Genomic DNA, 23885 nt, shown 5'->3' on the forward strand with positions numbered 1-23885 from the left:
CAAATAGATAGATAGATAGATAGATAGATAGATAGATAGATAGATATAGATAGGTAGATAGATAGATAGATAGTAGATAGATAAATGGCTATATGTAACAATTGTGATTGAAAAATATGAAGCAGGTGAAATAATTTCATGCCACTGATAAAGCACAATAAAAAAGGAGTCCACTTGACCTTTATATTAGGGCGTTGGGGAAAATATTATTAAAATGATTCAGGGACCATGAAATTAGACCATAGAGAAGGGAATGTAACTCCAACACACTTCTTGGCTAACAATATGAGTATAGTATAATTTCACAAATGTTATTTATTGGCTCTTAATTTTTATAATCAACCAATGGATAACAAATATAGAGATTTTGTTATAGTGGCAGAGTAGATTGTAAATATAAATAGTCAACGTTGTCATCAGAAAATATTTGCTGACCTAAGAAAGGAACTGGAAAGGAGAGAAAGGTAGAAGACAGTGTGGGATGCTAATTCAGTCATGAGCTGGCACTGGCTCCCATCCTACCTCAGTAACATGATCATGCTGGTAGCTTGCAATAATTGGTCATAATGCACATTAATGGAAGTCAACAAATACTATATCCTACCCACACCCACACCCACACCCAAGCTAGTTAATTGCCAGCATTCCACAAGATATCCTTTTCCAGTTAGGAGAGAGTGTCAATACTCATTTATGAAATAAAAATAGCAGAATGAGTATATTATTTACAGGAACAATTGTAACCTACAAAAGTCTAATAACAATAATAATTTTACTTTATTAAATTTTGACTGCTAAAAGGGGAATGGAAGAAAAAGTAATATAAGTAACTAAATCACCCTCTCTTGTGGGTGAGTTAAAAAAAAATAGAGACATTGAGCCCTGGCTGGTGTGGCCCAGTGGGTTGGACGTCATCCTGTGCACCGAAAGGTTGCTGGTTCACACTTGTGTAAATACTACTTGTACAAAAGCCTTAATACTTTATCCTATTTCTGTATAACTCAATGGTTATTCTTATATATGTTTATGGAGTGTCAACCACTCCCAGCTGAAGAGAAGAAAATCAGGGCCTCAGGGCCTCAGGGCCTCCAGCCCCCGGTGTGACCCTTTGGCATTATCACTCCAGACCCCTGTTACCCAGCTGGGCCTCTTCCTAGACTGGATCCGGCTACCTGGGAGCAACACAGTGTGGCCCTGGTCCCTTGGATATCGTTCCAATGTCACTCATGCTGTTTCCATTACTCCTTCTTTCAGCTTCTTAACATAGTTTGCATCCACCCCAACTCCAGTGGCCTCTGATCTCCACTGAAAAGACCTTTCACCCTCTTTATCTCTTTCTTAATAGTCTCATTGGCCTTATTTTATAGTCACATATAAGTCACCACAGATCAATTATTCAGTAGCAATTAGGATACCATGAGGAAGGAGAATTAGAGGGTGTGAAGTTGTGTCAGAAAGTGTTTCATTTAATAACTAATCTCCTTTCGTTATAGTTACTGTTTTATGTCCTTGCAAATTACTTGGCCAAATTTAATACTGCTGGAGCCTTTTGATATTAAATTTTAAAAGTATTTGTCTCTTTTGAAACAGGCTTCCATTGGAAAGTTTCACGGTAATTATTGTCTCCTGTCATATGTATCCACTGATAGGCTGAGCTTGAACTAATGGGTGGGTCAGGACGGCTGGTGGGGTAGGGAGGGCTACAGAGGACGTTCTTTCTTCTGGAAGGGATATTTAAACTGAGTAAATGGGTGTGGAGGTTTGGCTATCAGTGATGTTCAAAACAGAACATGTGTGAAGGCTCTGGAGTTAAAAAGGAGCATTATAATATGCAACACTCATTTAAGATTTTCTGAGTAGTTGGCACTATTTTAAATACTTTATGGTTTGTTATTTATAACATGGGAAATGGGGCAGAAAATGATTCAATAATTTATGCAAGGTTACATAGCATATAAGTGATGGAGCCTTGATCTGAATGCAGGTAGTCTGGCTCCTAGAAACTGGGCAGCTGAGAGGCCCTGGGAAAAGTGGTGGAGAGGAAGGCAGAGGCCTGGCATGCAGACCACGTTACAGATTTTGAACAAAAGTGCTCAAATTCGAGGACTTTAAGGGAACAAGTGGCGGATCACATTTACATTTTTTAAAGTTCCCATCTGGCTGCACTGTGAGGACAGATAAGAGGGGCAAGAGTGGGACAGGGAGGTGGTGAGGGCAATTCTGTAAAGAGATGGGAGAGACGATGGAATGATCGGCTGCCCTGATGTTCCAAAGATTAGGCTGAGCTAAAATTCCCAAGAATAAACAGTGTTCAGGGGATTGAGTTGGATGAATTTGCTAAGGACAATCTCCTCTTAGAATATTGTTTGCAGCCATGTTTCTAGAGAAATGCAGATCCCTGTAGGCCCACTCTGTGCCAGGTGCTCTGTGCTGTGAGTAGCAGGACCTGTTTTCTGGCTTCCAGTTCGGAGCTTTGGGAATGAGGTCACCCTGACAGCACAGCTAGGTGTTTACTAACGTTCAAACAGCCAAAAAAGTACCTTCTGTCCAAGGCCTGGAAGAAAACTGAGAATTATTAAATTGGCGGGGTGCTCACCTGGGGAGGCCCATGCCCGGCCCCTCCTCCTGGACTCTCAGACAGCCAGTTCTCCCAGGGTAAAGGGGGTTCAGAGAAACTGGATATGTGACTGTAATCCAAGTTTTGAAAAAGAATAGTTCTCACCAAAACAAAGGAAAATCTGAGTTTCTAGACCAAATGAGATCAGTCAGGGTGTGTCTGTGTATACTTCTTTATCTTTTGTTTATTTTGGAAAGCAAAAAATCATGATGGCAAAAACTTCTTTTTTTATTCCCTCCCTTTGCTCTTAATATATGAATGCATTGAAACATAGAGGTGACTTGTTATCAGGTGATAATTCAGTGACAAAAAAATCAATATAATAAAGTCTGTGATTGTGCTGTTAACTATAAACTGTTTATTTTATAGTTGTTGTTTTATAATCTAGCAAATTAGATCGGACATATTTTAAACTGCTGTTTAGCCTGACCAGTGTGGCTCAGTGGTTGAGTGTCGACCTATGAAGCAGGAGATCACGGTTCGATTCCCAGTCAGGGCACGTGTCCCGGTTGCTGGCTTGATCCCCACTGTGGGGTGTGCAGGAGGCAGCCAGCCAATGATTCTGTCTTGTCACTGATGTTTCTATCTCTCCCTCTCTCTTCCTCTCTCACATCAGTTCCCAAGAAGTTTTTAATTTATTGCTTGATCTCATTGGTAACCCATTCATTGTTTACTAACATGCTATTTAGCTTCCATGTATTTGAGTGTTTTTGAGGTTTTTTTTTATTGTAAGTTGATTTCTAACTTCATGCCATTGTGATCTAAGAAGATGCTTTTAAAATTATGTTTACTTTGGGTATGTTTTTATTTTTTTAGTAATAAAAGTTATTTTTTTCTTTTTAAATCGCTTTAGTTACACATGGAATATTCCAGTTAAATGGAGTGAAGATAGCCGCTCAAATATTACATTCTACAATAGGTCAGAAACAGGAGGTAAATATCAATTGGTTTATTTTTTCTTTGGATTAATATAGCACATTAAATTAATATAAATGTAAAAAAATAACAGTAAAGATGGAACTTATGATGCAAATTTCACCTAAAAGAGCTCTCTTAAATAATTTATTGATGAGTTCAAATTCTTATCTACAACAATGAGAACTTTTCTATCTTGAAATATTCTTTTTAATGATTTATCATGACTGACACAGTAATAAATACCCATATTGAAAGGAGAAGGGTCATATACCCAACAATTGGAAGACCAATCTATAAATTTTCTTCCTTTCTTTCCTCCATCCCTCCCTCCCACCTTTCCTACCTTCTTTCCTCCTTTCCTTTTTTCTTTATATCAGATTAGTAAGCCATTGAATTTCTTCAAGTGTTATGTGACAAACCTAATTTTTAAAATGCTGTCATTAAATTAGACATATAATATCCCCGAATCAACCTATTAGAATCTTTAATTACTTAAAATTTTCTTTTATGAGCTGTGAATTATCATCAATAGCTCAAGTCACTCTCCGTCCGTCTGTCCATCCATCCATCCATCCATCCATCCATCCATCTCCTTAAATGAATTACTTGGCATTTGCCTGTGTTAAAATTCAATTGTGACTGTTCTTCTCACTTAAATTGATTTGAAATATATTTCTGTATTCTGTCTCCATTGATTTGTCTTTTTCTTTCTTGAAAGATTTTAGTTATATAAAAACAAAGAAACTTTATCACTTGACTCCTCTGAATCATTGAAAAAAATAATGATAAGGCATGTTTTAGCACCCATCCCAGAAGAATCCTGCTTTTTATACTTTTTCCACTGTACGTATTTTGTGTTTCAAAGCCATTTCTTATCTAGCACAAACCTGAAGGAGACATAGGACAGGATATATAGACTCTTCTTCACCCCATCTCACTGGGACTTGGTATCAGAATAGCAAGTGGCTTCTTAAGCATAAAAGTAGACCACCTATTCTTTATTTGCATATGCCTATTTGCTTTTGCAAAATATTCTAAAAATTAATTAGGTATTATTTCCCCTGGTAAGTAAAATTTTACCGTATTTCCAGTAGATTATTTATAAAAACAGCTTTATTGACATATGATTCACATGCTCCACAATTCACCCATTTAAAGGGTGCAGTCCAATGGTTTTTATTACATTCTTAGATACATGTAACCATAACCAGTCAACTTTAGAGCACTTTAATCATCTCAAAAAGAAATTCCGTACTCTTTAGTTGTTAACCCTTTTATCCTCCCGTACTCCTAACCCTAAGCAACCACTAACCTATTTTGTGTCTTCATATATTTGCCTATTTTAGAGATTTCATATAAAAGGAATGACATATGTAGTATTTTGTGATCAGATCTCTTACTGTCCATAATGTTTTCAAGGTTCATCCATCTCATAGCATGAGTTAGTATTTCATTCCTTTTTATTGCCAAATTATATTCATGTGATATCACTATACCTTTTATATATCTACCCATCAGTTGATGGGCATTTGATTGTTGCTACCTTGGGCTATTATGAACAATGCTGCTATAAACATTTGTGTGAATACGATAGGTTATTTTCAACTTTGGCGTTTTTTTCTTTCATTGTAAGTTCTTTTGTGATTTTTTTTGCTTTAAATATAATCTTGACCAGCTTTGCAATTGTTGAACTAAGATCCCTCTTGGTAGCTTTTACAACAAAACTTTCTTTTGGTCATTTATGCTAACAATTACTTTAGTTATTGTGGTCAGCAGTTCTCTTGAATTCCCCCAGAATTTCCAGATCAATGCTGCTTTGTCTTGGTATTTAATGATTATGTTGTGTTTCAGTACCAATGCTCATTTTTTTCTAAATTGTCTTCTGACCATTTTCTTTCTCATAAGCACATTTGCCAAAGGAAAATGAAGAATCAAAAAAAAAACCAAAACCTTTAAAAATGCGTAATAGCATTGATTAAAGGCAGAGTGAGGCTAGGGTTCCATTGGGAAGTTTTCAATGGACTTGGTTTAACGATTGCTACATATTGTCCTCACCAATCACCGTTGGTTAACTGAGGGCTGCAGAAATGTCTTGGAAGCTGCTTGAGCACCTGTTTACAAATTTAATAGCATGGATAATTCGTCTGCACTGACACAATTTACCCATCGTGTTTACAGAGTGAATTTTCACACAGGTGAATTTTTCAGATAACTAAAGCTTACTCAAGTGATTGATAAAATTTCAAGAGTTAACAACAATAATCACTTTTGTATGTATTATATGCATATTAGAAAGGATATTTGAGTGATGACTTTTATCTTTAATTAATTAATTAGTTATTTCAAGCAAGTATTTACTGAGGACAACTTAGTGCCAGCCACAGGGATAGACATGGAGACAGTACTGAGGGGGGAAAAGCACAATCCTCAGCCTGTGGCACTTACTGTCTAGGGAGGGAGTGGACAGGTCAGCAGGCAAATAGAATATTGTGTCACAAGTGCCTCCTGTGGTCATAGCCAGGGGCGCTCACTGGAGAGGCACTGGGCCAGATTTGGGGGTTCTGGAAAGGTTACTAGAGAAAAAGACATCCAGTGTGGCTCAGTGGTTGAGTGTCAACATGAACCAGGAAGTCACAGTTCAATTCCCTGTTAAGGCATAGGGAATTCCCTGCCTGGGTTGTGGGCTGGATCCCAGTGTCGGGCGTGCAGGAGGCAGCCAGTCAATGATTCTCTCTCATCATTGATGTTTCTATCTCTCTTTCTCCCCCTCTTTCCTCTCTCTGAAATCAGTAAAAATGTATTTAAAAAAAAAAGACATCTAGGCTCAGAGTTAGGGGAGCTAACTGTAGATTTTAACTGGGTGATAGGTTTGACCAAGGGTGGACAGGAATTGTGCCCTGGACAGAAAATGCTAGTACGAAGGTGAGAGAGCAGAGAGGGCTCTCATAGCAATTCTGTCCTTCTGTCATTACAGTTAGCACTTTTTTGTGTTGTTGTTTTGTTTGTATTTTTTGTTTTGTTTTGTTTTGCTATAGCTATTGACTTATCTGTCTCTCCCCTCCCCATAGAATATTCTTATAGGAAATGGAGCTTGTGTGTGTGTGGGGGGGGTTCTATATCTCCTGCAGGTACATAGTAGCAGTTTATTGAGTGAATCAATCAATGAATTAATAAGCTCTAATGTCCACAGAGCTTTGATGACAAAGCCTATTTTTATCTGAACTTCAGAATCATAACCGGTCACTTAGCCAGAAGCACACTAGACATCTCTTCCTACTTCAAAGTGCCGGCTCCATTCTTAGGCTATGCTCTAAGTTCCTGTTTCCTGTTTAGGGACTTTTTCGGCTCTCAGCTCAGAGCAGAGAGGAGATCAAGTCCTGAGTGTACTGAATGGGTAATCAGCTCAGGTTACCAGCCCTATCTCCCTCCTCTGGTTTCTATGATGAGTCATCAGTCAGAAATTTCCCAGGCTAGAGTGGGACTTCCCCCAAAGCCTTTTATTTACATTTGTGTTTTACATAGTATTTTCAACATTAAAAATAAACATGCAATATATAACCAAAGAAGGAGCCTCTATCACGGAAGCTTTTCTGGTTACTCTAACCTGCCCCGAAAAATGTCTCTTCTTGCCTTCTATAGTGTATTTTATGCTGTCAGTTTTATTAATCCTTATTCTTAGTCTTATTACTTTATATTTTAAACAACGTAATTATTGTTTAAGTTGTATATGTTGGCTTTTTCTTTTTAAGTAAATTGCAAGCTCCTTGAAGATACAAACTACACATCATGCTTCCTGTCCCTTGCCCACCCTATTACCAGCAAGGGGCCATGCAAGCTATGCAAGCGCTAACGCTTACTAAGAGTTGAGTAAGTCACTGCATAACGAAGGCTTGTCTGCCCTGCACTGCTGTGCTTCTAGTCATTGCCTGTGTAGGCTTTCTGCTTCTATCTTTAGTAGTTCCTATTTTGACTTTCGTAAGTGCATCTACATTTAGTGGTCTGTCACCTTTTTGTTTCTAATCTGCTGCTTTCTAACGTCTAGAAGAATTGAAGCCTATCACATGACTCAGATCATCAATCTTGTTAAAACATAATACTTGAAAATAGGCATTCCTAAACACGTAGGGTCTAGGAGAGGATCTAGGGCAGTGATGGCGAACCTATGACACGCGTGTCAGAGGTGACACGTGAACTCATTTTTTTGGTTGATTTTTCTTTGTTAAATGGCATTTAAATATATAAAATAAATATCAAAAATATAAGTCTTTGTTTTACTATGGTTGCAAATATCAAAAAGTTTCTATATGTGACACGGCACCAGAGTTAAGTTAGGGTTTTTCAAAATGCTGGCACTCCGAGCTCAAAAGGTTCGGCATCACTGGTCTAAGACACAATCCTTCATCATGACCTTGTGATGACTGCCCATAACTCTTTCAAGTTTGAGAATCCATTCTGGATGGTTTAAGTCACCAAATTATGACTGTCATATAAATAGGATATGACTAAAATTTGATAGTAGTTATATTTAAATATTTCATCTCAAAATAATGATGGGAATATATTTTTAAATTTAATAGCAAAAAGCGAACAAGAGACTTTTCTTTTCTTTTCTTTTTTTTTCTTTTCTGTTTTTTAAGCCTCACCAGAGGATATTTTTCCATTGTTTTCTCGAGAGAGTGGAAGAGAGAGGGAAAGACAGGGAGAAATATCGATGTGAGAGGAACACATCGATTGGTTGCCTCCTGCATGAGCCTGACCTGGGAGGAGCCTGCAACCAAGGCCCCTGTCCTTGACCGCAATTGAACCCGGGACCCTTCCACTGAGCCAAACCAGCTAGGGCAGCAGACTTTCTTTATTCTTTCAAGGTGAGCCTCATGGAGTGTTTGAATCTTGATTGGAGCATTAATGCTTCATTGTTGCAGGTTCAGAAGCTCAGTGTCATGAGTTCAGCCCTGGTCAACAAAGTCTTGTAAGATTTATTCACATAAGTCAAGTATATGAGAATGTTATTTGTTAATTTATAGAACTAAAGATATACTTGCCAAAGTGAACCAGAATACTCCTGGCAATTAGGTTATCTCTTCCAGGAAGAAAGTTCACTTAATTAGGGTCAAGAGAGAACTAAGATAGATAAGTTATTTTATTTCATTATTATTTCAATGATTCTTTATTGTTGAAAGTATTACATATGTCTTCTTTTTTCCTCCCATTGACCCCCTTCAGGCTTCCCCTGCCCTCCCCAAACCCCACCACCCCATTGTCTGTGTCCATGGGCCATACATATATGCATACAAGGTTCATGGTTGATTACCTCCCACCCATGGGTTAATCTTCTGCACTCTGTTTCATACTTTGAGTCTCTGGATCCATTCTGTTCATCCGTTTATTTTGTTACTTAGATTCCATATATGAGTAAAATCATGTGATACTTGTTTTTCTGTGACTGACTTATTTCACTTAGCATGATATTCTCTAGGTCCCTCCATGCTGTCTCAAAGGGTAAGAGATTCTTTTTTATTTTTTTTCCTGCTGCATAATATTCCATGATATAAATATATCACCGCTTTTTTATCCACTCATCTACTGATGGGCACTTGGACTGTTTCCAGACCTTAACTATTATAAATTGTGCTGCTGGGAACATAAGGGTGCATATATTCTTTCTGATTGGTATTTTGGATTTCTTAGGATATATTGGAAACAGCCCAAGTGCCCATCATCATATGAATGAATAAAAAAGCTGTGGTACATTTACACAATGTAATATTATGCAGTGGTGAAAAGAAGTAACTCTTACCATTTGCGACAGCATGGATTGACCTGGAGAGTATTATGCTAAGCAAAATAACTCAGTCAGAGAACAGGGAAAAATCCCTACCTGGGGAAACAACCTTTCTCGGAGAGGTGACCTTGGTTAAAACACACAGCGCTAAGGGGAGCAAACATATTAAGAACAGTATGCTATATACGCCAGGCCCCTTGAAACATATGCTGTGCAGATGTTTCTTTCCTGCAGCGACTGTGTCAAGCAGCAAGGATGGACCGGCTCCCGGCAGGTAGCCATTCTGAGAAGTGTGAGATGGTATCTCATTGTCATTTTGATTTACATCTCTCGGATGATTACTGACTTTGAGCATTTTTTCATGTCTCTTGGCCTTCTGTACGTCCTCCTTGGAGAAGCGTTGATAAATTATTTGAGAGATTTCAAGTTGTGATAGTCTTACATGTTGCATTAAACAGGAGTCTGATTATGGCATTTAAAGCCTATTAGTAGTGACTCTGCAATAAAAATTTCTTATTTTTGCAATAGTCCAATGGAAGTGTTTTTGACCTGCCATCTCTCCTAGGTGGCTCTCCCCCAAATAATGAATTAGAAATTGTTTTCTTTCTTCTTATGGCTCCACTGCTCTCCCCGACTCCTCACCCCCCATCTTGGACTTACCTGCTGAATCTTTTGCATTTGGCCAGATGACAGAGCAAGATAATGGGGGGACCTGGTCTAGGAGAGGAGCATTTATTACTTTTGCCCACATTTATGCCAGTTTTCAATCATATATTGCCACCTAACTGCAAAGGAGGCTAATAAACATTGTGTAGCTGTGTACCCAGGAGGGAAAGGGAGCAGTGTGCTAGGGAACTAACAGGTCTTTGCCACATACTGTTCTCTATAGGAACAGCTATGTCAAAAGACTTGGAACATATGTACCAGCTCACCTGGGCACCTGCTTCCCTGGGCTGCCTGGAGACACGTTGACAGATCTTCACAATCTAACTCTGCTTTGCAATGATGTCTTCCTCATCATCAAAACCACTGCTAGTGATAATCCTTTATCATCCTAGTCAGGTTGCATTTTTTCCAGATTCCTGTTTATTGTATAATTCATATTAATACCACACCTTTCTTTTCTGGGACATTCTCTAGGCCATGTGCTGAAATTCGGATGGGACACAATTAATACTTTCTCGAATAAGTAACTTGTTGAAAACTTTACCACAAAGGGATAAGTAATCCATTTTACAATGTTTCATGTTAGTCTTAGTTCCAGAGATTGAAATTTTCTTCTTGACCCCAGATCCTGATAGTGCATTGTACTCAAACTTTTTAGCTTTCTAGTACAATTTGTGTGTCATTAGTCAAAAGCACTACCCTTGTATCTTTCAGCTTTTTTACTATTAAGAGATACACAAAATTTAATAAGATATACTGTCATTTTACACTAAAAAATAATTCACATAAGTATTGAAACACAGCATTTTTATCACACACAAAAAAATGTTTCTTTTTCTGGGATCTTAGGCTATTACAAGCTGTCTAGTTGTTTAAGTTTATTATAATAATTCCTATAAAATAGTACATGAAAAAAATTTTATGTGTACCCTGTTATTGAAATCTATTTGGGTTGAAATGAAATTTTGAAAAGATAATTATTCATCTTCTACTAGTATACCATCTAGAAAAATAATAGAAGAAAAGAATAACAAATTTATAGGAAAAACACGTACCTAGAAATAATTCATTCAACATTTTTGTGCATAAAATTAGCAAGGAACAAAACAAAGTAATTCATAAACCGAGGGATAGAGTATGTGACCATTAAATTTACATTTTCATGTATATAAAACAATTACATTACAGGTGTTCACAGTATCATTTCAAATGAAAAAGATTACTAGTCATAAAAACAGTAAGGTTCTATTATGATGTGTATGGTGTGTTTGTATGTGCATGTATCTGAAAGATGCACACACACATACACAAGATAAAAACATAATGTAACGTATATGCCATCTGGAATAAGGATCAGTATTTTACTTCTAATTATTCATTATGTCACTAAACAACCCACCAGCATTTTGCTGTTGACAACTTCTGCAAGAAGCATGAACTACTTGCTTCTTGCAGAAGTCTCTAACTACTAATTTCTTGGATCTCAGCTTCCTCATCTATAAAGCGAGAAAAATCACAGTAACTTTAGACAGGCTTAACTAGGTATATATAAAGCACACTAAAATACTGCAGCATTTAGTTGGATTGCCGGGAACTTCTCAATGTTATTTATATTTGCTTTGCTATTTATATAACCGGAGGCATATCCCCTTTCATAATAATGGGAGAGCTACCATCTGTTGGACATATTACTGTATGACCAACACTTTACTATGTTATCTTATTTAATCTTCACAACAGCCTTGTGAGGGAATTGTATCCCTGTTTCCCTCGTGGTGAACTGGGACACAGAGAGGTCAAGTGATTTGGCCAAGATCAAACAGCTAGTAAGTCACAGAGTAAGGACTTTATCCTTGATCTGTCAGACTCGTTAAGCCCATGCTCTTTCTCCTGCAACACATGGCTCTGTGCTTAGCAAGAGGCTCTCCTCCTGATACAAACATTCAAAGTGTGCAGTTGCCAAAAGATTAACTTCCTTTTAACAACTTGTCCATGGGAGAGTGACAAAGAAAGACAAATACTGCAAGAGTGAGGTAAAAGTTTATAATTTGTCAAGCGCCTACTCTGAAAGGTCCTAAAGAAACGTATTGTCTTGTTGAAGAGGGTACAAATATATATTATGAAAAACTAAGGAGTCCTGGATATCTTCCAAACCTTGCAAACACTTCCAAAATTTAAGTTATCTTTCCTCCCAAACGGATTCTTTTCCCGCTATTCTCTAACGGTGACATCCTTATTCGTCCAATCACGCAAGCCATGTTCCCCTCCGCTAACTATCCGCATCAAGTCACAAGAAGAGTTGTGTTGACTTTACCTGTGGTATGTTTCTTGAATATGTCATCTTTTTTGTATTTCATCATCTCCACCTTAGTGTAAGCCTTTATTCTCTCTTGCCCTAGATCATTACAGTGGACTCTTGAGTCTCCTTCCAAGTTGTATGTCATGCCACTATCAAAATTACCTCTCTAGATAACAGACCTAAGCATGTTGTTTCCCTGCTAAAAAAAATCTTTACCATCTCACCATTCTCAGCCTATGGATCCTTTAACACAGCTTCACACAGAAGCCCCAGCACTATTTCCAGCCTCATCTCCTATTTTCCAGTCCTACACCCTACAGTCACTACACCAATCTACGCGTAGTTCCTCAAACATACTAAGTGTTCCCACACCCTTATTTAAATTGTACACTGTCCCTGCAAATATATATATAGTACAGTAGGGCCTCACAAATCTGGTCATGTCAGGGCATAACTGTTATTTTAAGAGTATATTTAAAACATAAGTCTCTATTCATTCAATGTTGAGCTTCTAACATCTATTTACTAGAGCCTTATGTACATAGTGGATGCTACTTTAGAAAGTTAATTCAGAAAATCCATTGATGAAAAGGCATTTATGTAATCAGTTGGAATAAGGAAGTAGAGGACTTTACAAAGATAAATGAAATTGGAAGAGCAAGTATGAAAGGGATTATGAAATCAAGAATGTCATGTTTGGATTTCAGTTCTATTGCAAGCCTTCTTAACATTTTAAAGGAGTTACTGATTCTCAAATTATTATTCTGCTTAGCAATAGTCATTTCCATCCATTTAAATATTGATTTTTAACAAACAAAATATGATTTTAAATGTTTACATTTGTGTCCCCGCCCCAGGTGTTCTAGTGAATGTTCTTTTTTAAAAATATATTTCTTTATTGATTTCAGAGAGGAAGGAAGATGGAGAGAGAGATAGAAACATCAATGATGAGAGAATCATTGATTGGCTGCCTCCTGCACGCCCCCTACTGGGGATCGAGCCCACAACCCAGGCATGTGCCCTTGGCCAGAATCAAACCTGGGACCCTTCATTCCGCAGGCCAAAGCTCTATCCACTGAGCCAAACTGGCTAGGGCTAGTGAATATTCTTTGTGTAATTAATTAATCCATTATGACTTATTTGTTTATTGGCATTTTCTCTTATTGAAGGATTTATAAGCACAAAATTACTTGGCAAACATCTGCCAGTAAAAAGTATAAGCCACAAATTACGGGACACTTATTTACATTCCTTTTTTTTCCAGCTTACACACTACAGTGACATTTTAAAGTTGGGCAACTACATTAGAATTAGGCTTTGGATCCAATTCAAACTCAACTTTTTGAGCTCATATTTCTGTTCTCTTTACCCTCTGGGTTTAATTTCTCTGTGTTTACATTATATGCAAATGTGTTTATCATTACTGTTTATTTACTACCACAGGAATCAGTTTGAAGCCGCCTAATTCTGGTGGAAATGGTTTTCTCAAAATAAACCCAGATCATATTGGGTTTTATCGTGTAAATTATGAAGCATCATCTTGGGGCCTGATCATTACCAGTCTTTCCTCCAACCACACGGTAAGGAAGCAATGACTGGGACTTGTTTTACTTTTGTCCTAAGAACAGCATCTTAACACTTGGCTTTAAGAATCACATTTCTTACTTCTTTTTCTCTCTCTTCCCAGGGCTTTTCTTCTGCTGACCGTGCAAGTTTTATTGATGATGCTTTTGCCTTGGCAAGGTGGGTTTTGGAATGAGGTAGATCATTTAAAATATTGTGGATTTTGTCACAAAATTATATATATATATACACAATGGGGATTGAGCCCACAACTCAGGCATGTGTTCTGACCAGGAATTGAACCATGACCTCCTGGTTCATATGTCAACGCTCCATCACTGAGCCACGCTGGCTGTCACAAATTTTTTTAACGAGTTAAAACAGAGTTTAAGAGTGAATGTTAGTTTAAAATATCCAAAGCCACTATTTATAACGTTATTGTTTTCTTTAACGTGTTGTGTGTGTGTGTGTGAAGTTCATATGACCCTCATAGCCAAAATACTGATATTAGCCCTTAGTACTAATGATGACTGTAGCAATAAAAATTTTACAATGGGCTTCGGCTCACTTACACTGTTGACTTCGAGCAGGGTTTGCCTATATCAAATCTTGAGCTAATTATGAGTGAAATTTTCAAATGCTTAAAAGTACGCCTTCATAATTTAATTTAGTAAAAAGGCAAACAATGTGTTCCATAAATTCATTTCTGTGAACTGAAGCCCAATGGTAAAAGTTTTATTGCTACAGTCATCAAATCTTGTTCAGGTCATTGAGACAAGAAGAATGAGGCCCTGCCTCTTGGACTGATCAGAATTAAGACACCATTAGAAATTTTGACTTTTTCTTTTTTCATGGCCTCAAGGTAATCTACATTTAAAAAATAATCAACACAGATTGGGAGAATGGAGGAGTAGCCATAGCAACTCTGAAGGTTTGTGGTTTTTTTTTTCAGGTAGCCTAGCTCCATTAATTCAATAAGTATTTGTTGGAATTTGTGACACTGGTAGGAGCCAGGGACCCAGCTAACTTGTTCTGCTGGCTATGTAGTGGCTTCATGCTAGATATGAGCAATGTAGCAAGAAGGAGATGCTACTTTCTCAGGAAACCTCCAGTGGCCCTTTGGGTTGGGTATTTTCCCACAACATGCATTGCCATTGCTTAGTAACTGTCCATCTCACTCACCAAACTGGAACTATCGTGAGAGTGAGCACCCAGATTATGGTCCTATTTATTTTATCCCCAGCTCCTGACTGTGACACACCATAGTGAATGTTCATGAAATAGGAGCTGACTACATGGCTGGAAGGATAGCGTAATAACACTAAAGGCATAGGAGAGTATGCCTCCAGACTTTCTCGGTAGACTACTGGAAATCAGAAAATGTTCTTAACATGTTTATTTTTAGGATTTTTTAAAATTGTTGACACTATCATAGGTGCCCCTATTTCCATCTCCCTTTTGCCTGCCTTCACCAGCCCCTGTCCCCGCTTCTTTCTAGCCAGCACCACATTGTTGTCTGTGTCTATGGGTTATGTATAGGTGTTCTTTGGCTAATCCCTTCACCTTCTTTCTCCCAATTCTCTCCCCACTTCCCTCTGACAGCTGTCAGTCTGTTCCATGTGCCCATGCCTCCATCTCTACTTTGTTCATCAGTTTATTTTGTTCATTAGGTTCCGCATATAAGTGAGATCATGTGGTATTTGCCTTTCTCTGATGGACTTATTTCACTTAATAATCTCTAAGTCTATCCATGCTGTCTCAATTTTTTTATAGCTGCATAGTATTCCATTATGTAAATGTGCCAGAGCTTTTTATCCACTCATCTAGTGATGGGCCATTGGCTATTGTAAACAATGCTACTATAAACATAGGGGTGTATATATTCTTTTGAATTGCTGGTTTGGGATTCTTAGGACATAGTCCCAGAAGTGGAATCTCTGGGTCAAAAGGCATTTCCATGTTTTTATTTTTTGAAGGAACTCTTACTATTTTCCACAGTGGCTGCACCAGTCTGCATTCCCATCAACAGTGCAATGAGCATTCCCTTTTCTCCACATCCTTATCAGCACTTGTTTGTTGCTTTATTGATGGTAGCCATTACGGCAGGTGCGAAGTGACATCTCACTGTAGTTTTAATTTGCATCTCTCTGATGATTAGTGACATTGAGCGTCTTTTCATAAGTCTATTAGCCACCTGTATGTCCTCTTTATTGACATTTTTAAGGAGGAACATTATAGGGTTAAACAGGTTCTCGAGCCAGATTGAAATCCTGCTTCTGTATAACCTTGAGTGTCTTAACCTCTCTCTGGCTCAATTTCCTTATTAGCGAAATGAAGATGACTTTTTAAGACTCTTGAGGAATAAATGAGGTAATGCACATAAAGCAATGAAAGCATGGCAGGCCTTTAAGGCCTGTGAGAGTGCTCAATACATTGTAAAAATACATCCACCATTGATCAGTAGCAACAAAGAAGCATTTATGTAGAAAAGCTCTTCTGAATTTATAATGTAGATTCCCTTTATAGGTAATAGACATTGTAATCCCCTGTAGTGAATCTCCAAGTTTAACATATAACAAATTAATTACAGTCATTGGCCCTTATTTGAGATGAGATTTTGCTTTTCACAGTTTCAGTTACTTGTGATTTACCGGAGTCTGACCCATAACTTTTATTACAGTATATTTTTATAATTGTTCTATTTTATTAGCAGATGTTGTTAATCTCTGACTGTGCCTAATTTATAAATTAAACTTTTCACAGGCATGTCCATATAGGAAAATACACATACACACATATAGAATATATCCTCTATGGAAAAGGGGGGACTATATTGTATATTCATTATATTACAGTTTGTCAGTCACTCATTTAATAAATATTTATTGAGCACCTACTCTGTACCAGAGTAGATATGCATATCTATATATGCACTGAGTAGACCTGGGAAATTAAGTGATAAAAGAAGATCAATATTTTAAAACATAATAGAACCACTTAGATTTTTTTTTCAGGAAAACTCTCCTGTAAATACAAAATGATCTTTTCCAAAGCTTAGCATCTTTGCTGTTAAAAAGTACACAGAGATTGTAATATCTTTATAGCTTAATTCCCATCACAACACAACACACAGTTCTTTGTGCTTTAAGGAGCGAAAGCCTCTTGAGCAGTTCTCTCAACCGTGTGTTAAGCCGATAACTCGCACAAGTGAGAGACTTTCTCACATTTGCTCAGCCCTTTGGCCATGCCCCATAACAGTTTGAAGAGCTTCAGAAAGAAAGAAAGTGAAACACACTTGAAAAACAAAAATATCAAGAATCACACAATAACCAGTCCAGGAAACACCTGAGTTATGACCTTAGCTATTGAGCTATTGTCCAATTTCCTTCTGCAAAACAGGACTCAGAGAGGGACAGACTGCACCAGTTTTATTAGAGATGGGTCTAGACCAGTCTGAAATGTTAGGCAGGAAAAAAAAAAAGGAGAAATGTGTAGTTAGACAGGTAAGTGCTTGTGGTGGGATTAGAATTTATGCATATCTTCTCAGGTGTTTAGGAAGAAATGTAACTCATGTTTCATAAGCAGGACTGAAAGGGTGCATCTAAAAATACATGTATTCTTGATTCCCCTGTCCCCAGATTTGAGGAGCTAGTGCTCTTACTGCCCTAGATGGAGTATCTAGCTGGACACATTAGTTAAGATAGGGAGTAAAAATTCATCCAGTCACTTTGAGTCTCCCAAACAGTCTCAGTTCACCAAATGCCCAGCCCAATGAAACCATCAACATTTTCAATGTCATTTAAAGTTATTTCCAGCCCCCCCAGGAACAACGTGCTTGATTCACTCTCCATTTTCCTGTGTGAAGTTTCTACTTCTCATTATGCTGCCTCTGGTTCCTCCAGCGTTGAGGCAGTGAGAGCAGGTGAAGGGAGGAACACTCCCAACATGCAGTTTGCTTTTGCTCCTCTAGACCTTGTGACATTTAACATGGACTCTCCTCCTCCTGTGCTCACACCATTCCATGGCCAAGGGGTTTCTCCTGCAGTTACCTTGAGGGGCAGGTGAACACCACTGACCCACTCTGGTCCATAGCAAGTATTCATCCATCCTGTGCCCCAACGGAGTCTGAAAGGACAGGCCACCCAGGCAGTCCCATCTCTTCACTCTGAGATCAGAGCACTAGCCAGACACGGCCTCTCGTCCTATAGATTTCTCGATGTGTAAGACACCAGACCACTATGCCTCCAAGCTCTAGGATACACCTTAAAATTATTCAAGTGTTCCCATTAAAGGCCCCATTTCCTAGGCTTGATATGAAGGGACAACCTCATAGTACACTGACAGCACTCCCAAAAGCCCTCTTCTACAAGGTCACTCTCTCCCCCTTAGCCACTCCAACCTCTTCATTAGGATGGTGGTGTGTTATTAGCAAAGGGTCACAAAACCTGTTCCCGACCATGTCAGCTCCAGTTTGGCAGACCTGCATCTTACTTTGGAGAATAGGCCAAAGGGCCTAGTTTGGGGGCCTTGCCAAAACTGAGACAGAAAAAATCCTTTGTTGTACAGCGGTTGCAGTAGGTTTTGTCCTTTTCACTAGCTTTATGTTGGGCTCTGCAGCCCACTGTGTGCAAAAGCCAGGGGATGGGTCAAGATTAACATAAAGGAAAGCAGAGGCTGGCTAACAAACCCAGGAGTGGGAGCAGGAGTTTCTGGGTGAGGAAAGAGTGGCACAGACGACAGCTTAACAGACCACCTAAGCCCTGATGAGACAGAATTCCAGCCAGGTTTTAAGGACCAGTGGCTCCAATGATATGCAAGGTGATGACCAGGTTAGCAAGTAAAGACCTCCAGGTGAACATCAACCACTCATAAATGGGACTGCTGAGTCATATGGAACTTTCATTTTTTAAAAATATGTTTTTATTGATTTTAGAGAGATAGAAACATTGATGAGATAGAAACAGCAATCCACTGCCTTCTGCATGCTCCCTATTGAGGATTGAACCTGAAACCTGGGCATGTGCCCTTGACCAGAATTTAACCATAAAGGAAACAGAGGCTGGCTAACAAACCCAGGAGTGGGAGCAGGAGTTTCTGGGTGAGGGAAGAGTGGCACAGAAGACAGCTTAACAGACCACCTAAGCCCTGATGAGACAGAATTCCAGCCAGGTTTTAAGGACCAGTGGCTCCAATGATATGCAAGGTGATGACCAGGTTAGCAAGTAAAGACCTCCAGGTGAACATCAACCATGTCAAGATGATCAGCTTTGCCATTTTATTTTATTTATTTATTTTTAAATATAATTGCATTGATTTTCCATAGAGAGGAAGGGAGAGAGACAGAGAGAGTTTTTTTATTGATTGATTTTATTTTTAAATATATTTTTTATTGATTTTAGAGAGATAGAAACATTGATGAGATAGAAACAGCAATCCACTGCCTTCTGCATGCTCCCTATTGAGGATTGAACCTGAAACCTGGGCATGTGCCCTGACCGGGAATCAAAGCATAACCTCCTAGTTCATGTGTTGATGCTCAATCACCATGCCACACCGGCCAAGCAGCCTTTTTTATTTTTTAAAGAAAAGGGGGAGTAGGAAAATGAGAGATAAAATGGGGTCTAGTTGATAGCAAAGAGACTGTTTTAAGCCAGAAATCTGAATTTAATTGGCAAGTTAATGTCAAAAGACCAGATACACCTGCGGACTGAAGGGTCCCGGGTTTGATTCTGGTCAGGGTACATGCCTAGGTTGTGGGCGTGGTCCCCAGTGGGGGACATGCAGGAGGCAGCCGATCGATGGTTCCCTCTCATCATTGATGTTTCTATCTCTCTCTTCCTCTCCCTTCCTCTCTGAAATCAATAAAAATATATTTTTTTAAAAAAGAGACCAGATACATGGGAACTTTCCAAAACTCCCACACCACCTGAAGGCTCATGAATGTGGGTCAGTTCCACCTACCTCTCTCAATTGTTCTACTGCCCCAGTCAAGAGCCATGTTTACCAAGACACCGTGCTAAACCTGGGCTTCTCTGAGTTGGGGGACTGTGAAGTCTTTTCAGGTCACACCCAGGGAAGCAGAAACAAACCTTTGATATAAGATTCCCCAAACTTCCTCCATGACTCAGCCAGAGATAGGAGGACCTCTTAGTCCTCTTCTTCTCCATTGAGTCCAGTGGGAGCTTTCTTTAAGTTACAGCCTCTATCTTCTCTACACTCTGAATTATAGGAAAATTCTGATTTGAATCCTTCAGGCTGGGTTCTCACTATGTAAATGGAAGATTTTAGAACAAAGAAAATTCTCAAGTCTGGCTTTCAGAACTGCTGTGGATTTAAAAAGAAATGGAACTTGAGACTCAAAGTTGAGTAAGAATGCTGTCTTAGGTGGAGTTCCCTAGGTGCAGAGTCTGAAATGAGGGTTCTTTACCTGTGGTTATTGAAGAGTGCTGGCTTGAGGTAGAGAATGCAAGAAACATGATGGGGAAGGAGGAAAAGCTGAGCAAATATATGGTCTCATTTGGAATCTAGCTTTGCCAGATTCTACTAGGAAGCTTTGAGTTGTACCACAGAGTGGGACCAACTAGAGAGACGCAGGCTGGCTAGTGGCATTCCTTAATCAGATGATTGATTTATGGTCAGGAGTGAAGGCTGCATAACCTCTTAGAAGCAAGATAGATGTATTTGGCCAAGGGCTATTGCCTGAAGAAGGTGGTAGGTGTGAGCTAACACAACATTGTAAGGCGATCTGGGTAGGGCACTATAGATTTCTTTGTTGTAAAAAAACAGTTCTTCACATGTAATCCTAGCAATATCAGCGTCGCCTAGCAACTTGTGAGCAATGCAAACACTTAGGCCCTATTCAAGACCCGCTGAATCAGAAATTCTGGGAATGGGGCCCGAGAGTGTGTGACTTAACCAACTTTCCAATGTTGCTGATATATGTTCAAATTTGAGAATCATGGTTCTACATGGTATTGCTTTTCCTCTGACATATCAAATACTACTGATTCCATGCATAAGAGTTGCAGAGTACATTATTTTAATTCTCAAGATGTTATCATCTATAATATCAAGCATCAAAAATTCACTCCCAGTCCAGTGTTCTGACCTTATGACTTAGACTTAAAGAAAATGAGTGATATCAAAGTGGAACTATTGCAAAGTTATCGAGTATGCTGGAAAAATAAGATGCTAAGACAAGATATTGATTTTTTTAACATTTGAATACATAATACTTAGGACCTCTAATCTGTGAATCATTAGATTCCCTCCTTCCATTTATGGTATCCAATTACCCAATTCTTCTGGTCCTTGTAACCAAGACCCTTCTAATCTTTTCACCTGCCAGAAATGTGCAGCCCACTTGATTTCTGACCAAGTTATCTGCCATTCTTCCTAAAATTTCATTAACCTCTTTGCTAATTTGATCCTTAGAGCAACAACTATTCTTCGAAAGTATCCTAAGAAAACACTGATTAGATGTGATTGTTGCTCTATCCTCAAAGAAAATAGAAAATCATTAAAATTAGAAAATTATCAAGTTTCACATGTTAGCACAACTTCTATATTTTTTACTTAATAAACATTCTCAATAAAACACTCCATTTCTCAGTATTATTTATTCTTTTATTAAGGGAGGCTGAATGATCCAAAATATAACCCCTTCTAAATCAAATCAGGAAATGAGAAATCAGCTTTCTGAACTGAAAAGAAAACTCTGTATCATATCTCATTAGTAAAAATCATATGATGCTAAAGATTTTAACACTTATCTGTCCAATGTTAGTTCATCCTCTAATCAAGCTCTTAGGAAGAAGTCATGATATAATTACATGATTCTTTATTCACAAAATGACCTCAAACATAATAGCACTCAGTGCACCAGTATTACTAATTCAATAATTTGAAATGTATTCTTTAATTTAAACTTTCAAAATGTAACTTGGAAAAACAAGATTCCCATAAATTTAGGCTAGAAATTGAAGCATGACAGTTTTCTAAGAACATGATGTCAAAGGTTCTAGAATCTCTTTTAAGGAGGATGATACTGGATTCTTTAAACTTTGAAATGTCAAAAGTAACTTCAAATTTCCTGGAGGAACAAACTCCACTTTTTATTTAGCCTTATTATTGGTAAATGTATAAAAAAGGAGATGTCTTATGGGAAGTATAAATGCACTTGAAATGTTTTAAGCATTCATGATTTGTGAGTACTGTTGTTCTGGTTTCCTCTTCATTTCAAATACTAATCATTTCAATAAGATACATTTATAATGGTGTATTTGGCTATTATAATTAGCTAATGAAACTAAAATTTATAAGTTTTTATTCACCAACATTAACCACATAGCTAAGTTGCTTTTGTTTCATCTGAAATTTTGCCACAGGGATTTTTCAAATGTGTATCTTAATGTTCTGTCTTCCCCTTTACTATTGGACATTTGAAAATATATCACTGTGAGGAAATCTCTTTGATTGGGCTTCAACCATACATGCATTTTATTAATCATGTAATAGAAGGATTCTCATTAACATTGACTTCTATAGTCCCCATATTAGTTCTTTGAGTTAAACGGAAACTAATTTATCTTTTTAATTAACTGTTTTGTTTTTCCTTCCTTAGAGCTCAACTTCTAGATTATAAGGTGGCTCTGAACTTGACCAAGTATCTCAAAATGGAAAAGGACTTTTTACCATGGCAGAGAGTTATTTCAGCTGTAACCTATATCATTAGCATGTTTGAAGATGATAAAGACCTATACCCCATGATTGAGGTGATGTGAATGTCATTTCTTATGAAAGTAAATGTTTAGTCATTAGCAGAATAGGAAAATTTCTGAGAGAAGAAGCTCCTGGGAGACAAGAACATATCTTCCTTTCCACGTGAAATCAAAGGAAAGTACAATGACTTGACTAGTCAAAGCAAAGGGATGCTAATTATTTTTTCAGCTTGAAATGTATCAATATTTCTGGTTCAATATACCCCTTAAATGTGTATTTTAGTGTTATAAGGAATCCAATAATTAATACTTCATTTAAAATAGGCAACATTTTAAACCATAGATACTAACTAGATCCTATTTTTACTGTATTCATCTAGGTCAAAATGAATTCATTCTTCCCAAAATATAACATTACTAGAGGCCCAGTGCACAAATTCATGCACAGGTGGGCCTGCCCCAATCAGGCCCAATCAGCTGGGGAGTGGGGCCACTGGCGATTGGCCAGCAGGCCCTGCCCCTGAATGTGGTGGTGGGGACCGACTGGGAGTCATCATCCAGGGGAGGGGCCATGGGAGGTTGGCTGGCCAGCTCCACCCTTGATTGATATGGGGGATGGGGGCGATCATAGACAGAGTTGGCTGAGGGGAGGGGCCACAGTCCAATTGAGGTGATGGGGGCTGATTGAGAGTGGGGCCCACAGTGGGGAGGGGCTGTGGACGGTGGACAAGTGCTCCCATCCCTGAATGGGGCAGGAGGTGGGAGCAGGGGCCAGAAGCCTGGGGGAGGGGCCATGGGTGGTGGGGCCAGGTGGAGGGAGGGGCTGCAGGAGGTTGGCTGGCTGGCCCCACTCTCTATTGGTGTGGGGCGGGCTGTAGGGGGAGGGGCCGTGGGAGGTTGGCCTGCTGGCTCCACCCCCTGTTGGGCTTGTTTGCTGGCCACAGTGGGCGTCGGAGCGACCAGTCGTTATGGTGTTACAGTCACTGGCTTTTTATATATATAGATATTTCTGCTGTTATTTCCACATTGAGATTTTATTATGAGATAGTCATTACAAATACTTTGCTTTGTGATTTCTGTAGCACTTTGGCAAGACACTTGTAATTTTAAACAAATTCTGGATTCGAATCTCTGGCTCTTCCTCTTAGTAAATGAAAGAACTTGGACAAATGATTTAATATTTGTGAGTCTTAATTTCCTTTGTACAATAAGAATCTTAGCACTTGGCTGCCTATGGTAAAGGGATAAAGATTATGTAATATAAATTTCCTTTGTAAATCCAAAGGCAATGTACAAATATTGAAATAATATTTTTATTTC

General features: G+C 38.5%; 1 protein-coding gene across 1 annotated transcript in view; it reads left to right on the forward strand.

Annotated features, from left to right (window-relative positions):
- Positions 1-23885, forward strand: part of ENPEP (glutamyl aminopeptidase) — a 112144-nt gene that overhangs the window by 50181 nt on the left and 38078 nt on the right. The window contains 4 exon segments of the mRNA XM_006755234.2: positions 3471-3550; positions 13726-13862; positions 13970-14025; positions 22469-22619. Of these exon segments, the coding sequence (XP_006755297.1) occupies positions 3471-3550; positions 13726-13862; positions 13970-14025; positions 22469-22619 (424 nt within the window).

The sequence above is a fragment of the Myotis davidii genome, unplaced genomic scaffold (assembly GCF_000327345.1).
Source record: "Myotis davidii unplaced genomic scaffold, ASM32734v1 scaffold973, whole genome shotgun sequence".
Classification (NCBI taxonomy): Eukaryota; Metazoa; Chordata; class Mammalia; order Chiroptera; family Vespertilionidae; genus Myotis; species Myotis davidii.